Source organism: Drosophila ficusphila, unplaced genomic scaffold (genome assembly GCF_018152265.1).
Source record: "Drosophila ficusphila isolate 14025-0441.05 unplaced genomic scaffold, ASM1815226v1 contig_198, whole genome shotgun sequence".
Taxonomy (NCBI): domain Eukaryota; kingdom Metazoa; phylum Arthropoda; class Insecta; order Diptera; family Drosophilidae; genus Drosophila; species Drosophila ficusphila.
Genome location: NW_025064092.1, coordinates 4,101,403 through 4,111,454, shown reverse-complemented (window position 1 = coordinate 4,111,454; position 10,052 = coordinate 4,101,403). Strand labels below are relative to the sequence as shown.

Genomic DNA, 10,052 nt, shown 5'->3' with positions numbered 1-10,052 from the left:
TGTTAAGAAAGTGTTGTGTGTTTTTCGAGTTATTGGGTCTGCAGAATTGGGGGTTACGATTACCAAATTTAATTTCCGCTTGTTGAATTTTGCTGGGAATCATCTCAAAATGATTATTAAACAGGAAAGGAAACTGGCTTTGTAGTTAAAAATTAAAAATATAAAACGACTTTTGATACCTGTAATAGCTATCAGACTTTTGGTAGAAATTCAGCAAGATAGAGACATAATAATGTTTTCAATTATAACGATCTTTTCCATAGCCTTAGTCATTAGATCACATTAATTTTCAATAAATCGAATTTATTACTGAGGTAGAAACATGAAAGAAAATACCTTTCCTGTTTAGATAACACGATTTTTGGCCATTTTATGCAAATTTTACGAAAAAGAAATGTCCAAAAAATGATAAAATCGATTTTGCAAAAAAAAATGAAGGGGAACCCCCACAAAATTTTCGATAAAATTTATTTTGCAAAATTTAAACAACCTGGTATGCAACTTTATTATTGAGGTAGAAACACGAAAGAAAATACCTTTCCCGTTCAGATAACACGATTTTTGGCCATTTTATGCAAATTTTACCGAAAAGAAATGTCAAAAAAATGAAAAAATCGATTTTGCAAAAAAATGAAGAAGGACCCCCACAAAAATTTTCGAAAAAATTTATTTTGAAAAATTTGAACAACCTGATATGCAACTTTATTATATAATAAATGGGTGTCCATTTTACTTAACGCTGGTTTAGCAGTTGCGATATCAGTAAAAAAAAAGGATATAAAAAGGGTATAAAAAGGATATTATAAGCTTAGTCTAGTCTGCCAAATGCTAGTCCTAGCTTTTGTGATTTGGGTTTGATCCTGAATATAATCGAACTTACTCTCTACACCAAAGCTCCAAGAAGCTTCTGAGTAAGGAACCAGCTTTTGCTGGCCATTTACTCCGAAAAGCTTCCTGAGGCTCCAGAATTGTTCTACAGACCATGTTAGTTAACAGGGTCAGAAGCCAAGGAAATCTGGCCAAAAGGGGAGGGGTGGCGGGAAATTGGGTGGCAGAATGGGCGAAAGGACTTTTGGGCAGCTTGATGCTTCATGCTGGTTGGGAGAACGCCAAGCCGTGTTAGCCGGCTAGTTCGCTTAATGGTTGCTTGGTTGGTCCAGGCTCCAATGACGGTCAGCCAAAGGCCAAATGATTCGGAGCTCCTGCTGGGAGCTCTGCCCTCTGCCATTATCCTGCCCCCAAAAAGAACACCACAGCCCTGCTGAGAATGAAGCGAGAACAAGCGAGATTTTGGTGATATTTGATGTTAAGCATTTATTTCATTATATTTTCGGGATTAAATTTTGGGTTGCTCTACTGGGGGGTTCAGTTCGACCCCAGAGTCCAGCCCCCACGGAACCAACCCACTGACTGCTGGCCAGGATTCATCATCAATCAATTGGCTCTGCTATCCGGATTTCTGGAGGCGGAAAGAACAACAAAGTAGAACGGAAAGGAGAAGATTTTCGGAGGAACATAAAGAAATGTTTTCTTCTTTTTTTTTCAAATCTGGGCTGGGAATAATGTCCGGTTGGTAAAACAAGGAGATAATGCGGGTCTTACGTCTAAATAGCCATCAATAAAGTGTATACATATATGATTGTATATAGGGTTATGTATTGTTTAGTGTATTCATAGAAATGCATCACATTTAAGTTTATTTTTCATTCGCCTATGCGGTAGTGAAGCGTTCTCTAAATTAAGTATTAGCTTGGCTCGCCAAAGCAACACGCACATAAATATATATGGTATATATATATTATATATCCATGGTTGTATATTCGAATATGTTGATCGATCAGCATATCGATCTGCACACAAATAGCCAAAAGCCAAATAGCCAAAGGTTAGATAACCTAAGTTGTGTTACATTCATAAATTCATCATTATTCAGTGTGTTCAATGTTGCACATTAACTCTAGACACTTATACACAGAGATAAATTAATATTGGTATTCGGTATCCGGTAATCGGTATTCAGTATTCAGTATTCACGTTCATTATAGTGTTCATATTCATATGGGTATTCATTCGTACAGCTAACATTTAAAATCTGCGACATCTTAGGTTTATTTTCTTGGTGGTTATGTTGCGCGTCTCAAAAACTGCGTACTCCTAAATAGGATATTTATCCGTTTCATCCAAAACTCCTGGCTTATCTCTAAGGATTCGGCTCAATACGCTTTAAAAAACTATAGTATAGTGTCGATCCCTCGAAGGGATTACTAATTACTAATTACTGTTCGGAACTTTGCCAATAAATATTCTCCTCCAAAAATTATGCTTGCCATCTGTTTAAGGACGACAGCTCCTACCTTTCTTCACGCGAACTATTTCTGCGCTTTCGTTCTGCTTAAATTACCTAATTTGACCATTGAGTTGACTCACTACACAATAACCCATTGCGACAAAAAAAACCATTGACGTTGGCAACAAAAGCCAGAAAATTCACAGATATGTGTTTGTTATTTTTCTCTTTTTTGATTTTATTTCGTGTGGCTGTTCGGTTGATTTGGTTAGTTGTAGGTTGTATGCTTTATTTTATTTATTTTTTTTGTACATACATTCTCTTCAGTTTGAAACCGCGTCGAGATTTTCGCACACAAAAATTGGTTAAGTGTGTATGCCTTCTTTGGCCTCTGTAATAGTTTCTGATTGATTTTGTAAATACACATCAAACACTTAATATTGGGTTAATATGCGATTATTTAGGTAATACACTGTCGAGTAACCCTAGTGGTGATATCTGTGCGATTAAAATGGGCTTTCCAATTGGCATTGTTGCTTAGTCGTTAATTAATGCGGAGCATTTGAATCGATTCAACTCGAGCCACACCCACTTAGGATCTAAGCTAATATATGTTAATATATGTGACTGTTCGGGTTGGTTTGCTCTTTGGTAGACACACTAGCCACGTGGATTCAACAGTGTCGATACCGATTTCAGCTATACTTCCCTGCCAATCCCCCAAAAATCCTCAATTTCAACGCATTGCATGGCTAATATCAAATCATAGGTCTTAATATTACGAATTAAGTTTATGCCTGTCTCATGCTTTATCGCTCCCTTATCGCTTTCATTCGTTCGATTTTATTTGATCTGCAAAAATTTCACCTCGATTCATTGTCTAATTCCTATGGAATGCCATCATCTAAGTACTCAGTTTGCCTTTATTTGCTGTCCAATCGCGGAAACCTTCATCTCAGCTAAATACTGTAAGCTCTCTCCAAATACCCACTCATCCAGGGGTTCCTCTAACTTCTAACTTCTATCTCTCTATCTCCTAACTGCCTACCTTTGACTTTTGAAACCGAAACTGAATGGTTTATGCCTAATTTTACAGTAGGTCTATGACTACGAGGGCTGTTACTTCTAGTTTTTGGCAAAAAACAAGGAATTAAAAGTGGACAGACCATGATGCGGAAATTTAGAAATAATAATACTGATTCCAATCACAACATTTTTCGTTACCCATTATTCGGACTTACATTTAATTAGCATCTCAACTGTTCACCCAACTATTTCAAATCATTCAATTTAGCAACACATAAAAATAGGCAGGAATTGCATAACATTATTTAAGTCTATAGGTTTTAAATTAAATTTAGACACTGTTTTCCAAGTGTTTTTGAATCTTATAAAATACATCTAGATTTTTCCTTTTTATATTATAATTTTAAATCCTGAAGATTATAACAAAATGTAGAAACTTTTAAATCTAATAACATACATTTTATTGTTAATAAACATACTTGGTTAGCAAATGTATGTTTACTAAACAATAATCGCTTTAAAAATTTGTTTTTTTTTAAGCAAATTATCTAAAGAAAACCTTGTCTTTATGGAAAATCAAAACCTATTCTGTTCTGTGGACAGTAAATATTTATTTGAAAACCTTTGTTTATGGGACGTTACTATTTTTGGCAGATGATTATTTTAAACAAATTAAATAGCATACTATCCTGTTTCTCATTAAAAAACAAAAAAATTAACAGATGTTTTTACCAACCATTACTATTGGTTTATTTATCATAACCAAGAGCCTTTCTTCTTTTTTCTAAAATAGTAAACATTTTAATGAAAACCGTCTGTATTTGTTTAAAATAAAATGAAAGCATATTGAATCATGCTGGTGTGCATTGAAAATGAATTCATGATTATTGATAACTAATTAATGTATAATAAAATTCGATTGATGGAGTAGTCCATCCATTCAGTTAATCCAGAGGGGATTGCGCCGACTAATGCTTTCTCCTGCGTCTGGCGAACATCTGGGACCACAATCAGAATCACACATTCGATGATTTGGGAACCGCCCCTGTCTCGGCGCCGGGGGCGTGGCCCAGCTGCCCCTGCTCCCCCTCCCTTTCCCTTTCCCCCTGCTGCAGATCCTCCCTGTCGGGCGAGACGTGCTCCAGGTGAATCTGAACGATGTGCTCCTCCTCCTCGGGCAGCGCCGCCCGCTCCTCCTGCTCCTCCAAGTCCCTGGCTAGGGTCTCACTCCGGAGAAGTCGCCTCTTTTGGGATCCACTCTTCGCCACCGCCGATGGCACCGGCACCCTAATGTTGAACTCATCGTCCAGGCTCTCAATCATGTCCAGATCCCCGCCAGCGTTTTGGGTTCCGGCTGCTGCTGCGGCTGCGGCTGCTGCTGCTGCAGCAGCACTGGTGGTGGGTCCATCTCCCAGTTCGGTGGCAGTGGACTCCTGCCGGCGGCCATTCCTTCGGCCCACTGGAGCATCCTGCAGAGCCAGTCGCTCCATTTCGAGACGCAGTTCACCCAAAGTAGCGGAGGCGAAGCCCGGACGCTGGGTTTCATCCACGTGAACGAGGACAAAGGGCAGCTTCAGGGACAACTCACCACCCATTCCGCTCAGTGTGAGCTTCACTTTGACGTAATAGGAAACATAAATGGCGAACACATTGCGCTCCTCGCCGTTTCCATTGCACTGGTGACCTTGGCACTGACCTTGACCCTGACCTTGACCTTGACCTCCCGGCTGCCAGAGATGCGGATGCGGGGTGATTGGAGCCGGACTGGCCAGTGGATGACCACCACCCAGAAGCTGGGCATTCTGCATCACGAAGTGCGGCGAGCGAATGGCCGAGGCGGCAATGGCACCCGTGATCTCATCCGGTTCGGTGCTCCTCTGCAAGGTGTCCTCCAAGGCGATCCAGTTCTTGGTGGGTCCGCGCTGCGGTCGCAGAGCCACCGTGGTGTTCAGAGTGGCTCCGGCGGCCACCGTGCGATCTACCGCTGGAATCAAGGTGTCCGAATCGGCGACCACGTTCTTGAACTTCCCATTGTTGAACATGCAGACGTCGACGTGTTGGATGGCGCAGACCTGCGGGAAAACAGCAAACAAATTGGGTAAAAAAGGGGGAAATAGGAAAGCAGAAAGCAGAAGAAAACACAAATCGGAATAAAAATATATATATAATATATAGAGGAGCCATATTCAAAGGAAACCCGTAGTGTGGGATTTCTAAGAACAGAGAACTGTGTGTGTAATTGGAGAGGACCATTTTGGTGGCGTGGCAATCAAGCGACAGATCCACACAACCCATCTAATCCACTGGGAAAATTGAGAACAGCAATATCCAATCAAAGGAAATTAACATTCATATACTTCAAGAAAAGTTATTTCCTATTTATTAAGACTTTGTGGCATTCTGGGTATTAAATATATATTTTTTCATTTTTGTAACAAATATTTTAGAAACCTTTTGCAGACTATTTAATTCGTTGTTTGTTATATGTAAGCAAACCAAAGTTACAAATCTAATTGGTTTTAATTAAACCAAAAGGTTTTTTAAAATTTCAGCTGAACCTTTAAAAAAATAATAAAAATATTACGCCATGGATAAATAAAATTTAAATATCATATCTGAATACCTGAAGATGTTTGAGATTATATTAGCTTACAATTATAATTAGATTTTTGTTTTTAAGATGTCTGCATTTAAGTCGAGACTGATTGACAAATGATGTACCCCAATGAGCATATATGACAAATAGAATTTAGTCGAACCAACTAAGATAATAAGATTACTTTCGGTAAGTCATCAGAAAGCCATTGCCGGAATAATATCGATTTGTGGAAAATATGGTGTCTGTTTTGGCCATAGAAAGCATTTCCAGTCCCGAATTCCATCACTTGGCCTCTCGGGTCCTGTTTGCTTTTGGACAGGCTCAAACGATGTCGAACATTATTTTACGGCTGCGGCCGAAATGTCTCCTTGGCCAATATCCCACCCAATCTAAGATAATGCACTCAATTACCGCCCATTCAAGTGGCCGTGCTACAATAGCCATGCAGGAAAAGCCAAAAAACACGAGGGGAAGTAGCAAAAATAATAAATTAAACTCAGGCCTGGTTTTTTCCCCACTTATATTGGCAGCTCATCAGCGGCGACTTTAGATGGCGAACATTTGCCATTTGCTGCTTTTTATGTGCAATTTAGCCTTCGTTTATTCTTTTATTTAGTGGCTCTCGCCTGCGATCAGAAGCCAGTGGTTTCATTCAAGACAAAGTAGTATATAATTGCCCGGATTGATTAATTTCAACAGATATATTTTAGGTATAAGTTTACTTAACAAATTAGAAATGATAAGAAATTGGTTTAAGAATGATTTGTGTTATCAAAGAGGAGTTTGAATTAATAATTAAGAAGCGCGCCGAAAATCTTGATTGATTATAAATAAATACTTACCCTACTTTATTCTTGCGTTTTAAAACATTGTTTATTACGAATTCTCAACTTGAGGCATTGAAAAAATCTTTTGAAAAATAAGTTAATATGTAATGACGTTCTGCAATGGAAACTCTCCTTGCCACATTTCAACTAAGAGTCTTATAAAATCATAATTCCCTTACAAAAAACTTGAGGAACTCTCTTCATTAAATTCTCCCCCTACAAAACGTCGTTGCATAATAAGGTTTCGCCAATTTTCGTAAAGTATTTTAATTTCCCCTTACCCCCCAAATTTTTTATCAATAAAAAACCCAATGAATACTAATTGGTTATGCCATTTCGATTCGTTTCGTCTGAGAACCATTTAATGGAGCCTACTTTGATTTTAAGTATTGAGGAGTTCACGAAACTCATTCATTTCCCCAAAATTATTGAGCCCCTCCCCTTGGCAAAATGAAGGAGAAATGAGCAATCAAAATCAGCCATCGACTCATTCAATTCGATTCACGGTTTTCAATTCCATATAGCATTTAAATGGGCATCGCCACTCCGCGCGACTCCTTGATCATCATCATCATCTGAGACTCCTTTTTTCCTGCCTTTTTGTGTCGACTTCTGTGCCGGCGGGACTTTCAATTGGCTGGGGGCCAAAGGACCTTTGACCCCCCACAACCACCCCGACCCCTCATCCTTCGCCTGCGGACTTGTTGCTCCATCCACGGCGAACGATTCCATTCCACGCCGATGGAAATTGAGGAACAGATGTCCAAGTTACCCAAGGACCACCCAAGGTAACTTTTGACATTTGCCGGCTGGCTAAAAAAGTACAAAGCAATCTCGGCATTCAGAATCGCATAGTTACTAACACACACATAAAAACACACACATATATATATATATGTATATACACACACACAGGGAGAAAGAGAAGTGTACATATTTAATAAGGCGCAAAGTGCACGATGAAAATAAAATAAATGAGCAGGAGGACCCAGAAGTTGCCCACAAGAAATCTGGGCTCTGGGTATGAAACATTTAGACTTCTTTGGGGGGAAAATGTGCAGACGCAGGGGAGGGGGGATGGAGGGTAGGGAGAAGGGGGAGGGGAAATCGAGGTGCTCGGGAAAGACCATCAAATCAAATCGAATTATGCGATTGCATAAAAGATGGCTGAAACTTGTCACAAATGGACAAGGACTCTGGGGTCCAAAATGGGCAGCAAGGACACACGAGGACTTCCCTTTTCACAAAAAACGAACACAACCAGTTGAGAGTATTACCCACTGCTTTAAAATCAATTCTTGGCAAAACCAGGAAGTGCCGCAGCCTCTTTAAATTATGCAGAGCAGATGTGAGCCTGATGTGGGATTTTGTTGGCAAATGCTAGGATTTGTACTTCACAAATAAATAATTTTGGGTAATGGTTCACCACATACGAGTATTTTTTACTTGATAAAAGCATTTGTATATCCTGCAGATATCATTTGGATTTAATTCTTCATCCCTTATTTGTTTATATTATATAGTAGATCAAGGTCTTCAGAATTTTGTATTTTAATTTCATGTGAAATGATTAAAATATCAATTAAATAACAACAAGTTTTTTGTTGACTGATTTCATTCACTTTTAATTTGAATCATGTCCCTTTGGATGTAATGGATGTCCAAAGGCAGCAGTCAATCAATCAAATGCCCGCTCTTTTTACGGTTCAGCCGATTATCCCAAATGGTAATATGCTTCAGTTGACTCTTTGATTGGCTTCGTTTTGAATGCCCTGACCTTCTTTTCTGGCTTTTACCTAAAATTACTCGGTGAGCTTAACATCTCGTTAACAATACTTTAAATTAGGGGATCATCTTTGTTGTTTTTATACCCTTGCAGAGGGTATTATAAATTCAGTCAGAAGTTTGCAAATTGACTTCTTTTTCTCGAACATTTTGTGACTAAATAGGATAACTAATATCGTAACTAAATAGGATAACTATGTTTTCATTGCAGCTATTGCAAATAATCACAGGTTGAATAGCATATGGATGGAGTATTATTTTAATCCTTGGAAAAGCTCATGCACTTAGTTATCCTTGTCGCCAGTCTGGCTTTAAAGTCTCCTTCAATCTACTGTTTATGGATCGTTATTTACGGACAACTCGATTCCATGTATGTGTGTATGTGTGCTACTGTGTGTGTGTGTGTGTGTCATAACTTCTTTCTGCCGCTGACTGTATTGGTAACGTCTGTTTCTTGGCCAACGTCTGTTCATCAATGAACAATGCGCTCTGAAAATAATGGGGGCACAATAAAAATAAACAATAACATTTGACAGGCGGCACCATAAAACATTTTCCAATGCGAACCGTTTGTCTCCGTTGGTTTTCCCCAGGATTGAGTTGTGTTTGCATTATGCATAATGCATTTTCCATGTGCCTTCGTACTCGTACAAGTTCCATTTGCTTGGGTTCTTCTGTTTGGATTCGGATTCAAAGTCTGCGGAACGTGAGGAATCCTTTGGCTGTGTTCACATCTCGTATGCGTAATATCCGGTACGTAATTAAATGTCGATTCAATGCTCCACTGGGCCACCTGATTCCTTTTCCCCCTTCACCCCTTCATCGCTTCTTCCTCCCCCTACTGCCAGTCAATTTGGAGCCACTCGGCCAGAAAGTCCCAGTTCGGCTTAGTCGTTAGTCCTTTCGATTCGAGTCCTGGCACTCCTCGCAATCGCAAACCCATTGCACAATGAAATATTTGACTAAAATTCGACACAGAACAGTGGACTGTGCAAATGGATTCAATTCAATTGAGTTCTCGAGACTTTGCAAACAAATCATGTAGAGAACTATGAGTTTCATAAAATACAATTATTTGCTCATATGGTTTTCGGTAACGAAGGGATAATTAGAAATGAAATGCTGTATTTTCATTTAATTAATTTAATTAGCTAGTAGCTCAATGTTTGACCACTTGATCTTTGAAAATTAGGAAAATCTATCAGTTGAATGAATCTAATTTAAAAATCAGAATCTTAAGTATCTAGTAGAATAATATTCTTATGTTGAATATATTTAATCTATACCCAAGAGTTATTTTCCCCACACTTAAATGGAAACTCCATCTTACTGAGTCAGCACTGCGATGCATATCCTCGTTTGTCCACACAAAAGGGTCTAGTGGAGCAGAAAAAGGATGGATGGATGGATGGGGGGGTGGAGGGTGGAGGGTGGAGGGGGGAGGGGCTGGGCAAGGATTAGGCATAAGGCATAACCCGACACAATGCGAAACTGTAGCGCACTTTTGTGCGCTCCGTAGCCCGTTAAA

The 10,052-nt window shown here is 39.2% G+C and overlaps 1 protein-coding gene across 2 annotated transcripts in view; it reads right to left on the bottom strand.

Moving 5' to 3' along the window:
• Positions 1-1,325: 1,325 nt before the first annotated feature.
• The window catches only part of LOC108095540, a 56,614-nt gene continuing 47,887 nt past the window's right edge, over positions 1,326-10,052 (bottom strand). Inside the window, exon 8 of one of the 2 annotated variants that reach the window (XM_017196669.2) lies at positions 1,326-5,385. In XM_017196669.2, coding sequence (XP_017052158.2) covers positions 4,330-5,385 — 1,056 coding nt within the window. In that variant the 3' untranslated portion in view covers positions 1,326-4,329. The remainder of the gene's footprint in view (positions 5,386-10,052) is intronic. The other variant, XM_043207552.1, reaches the window with a different exon arrangement.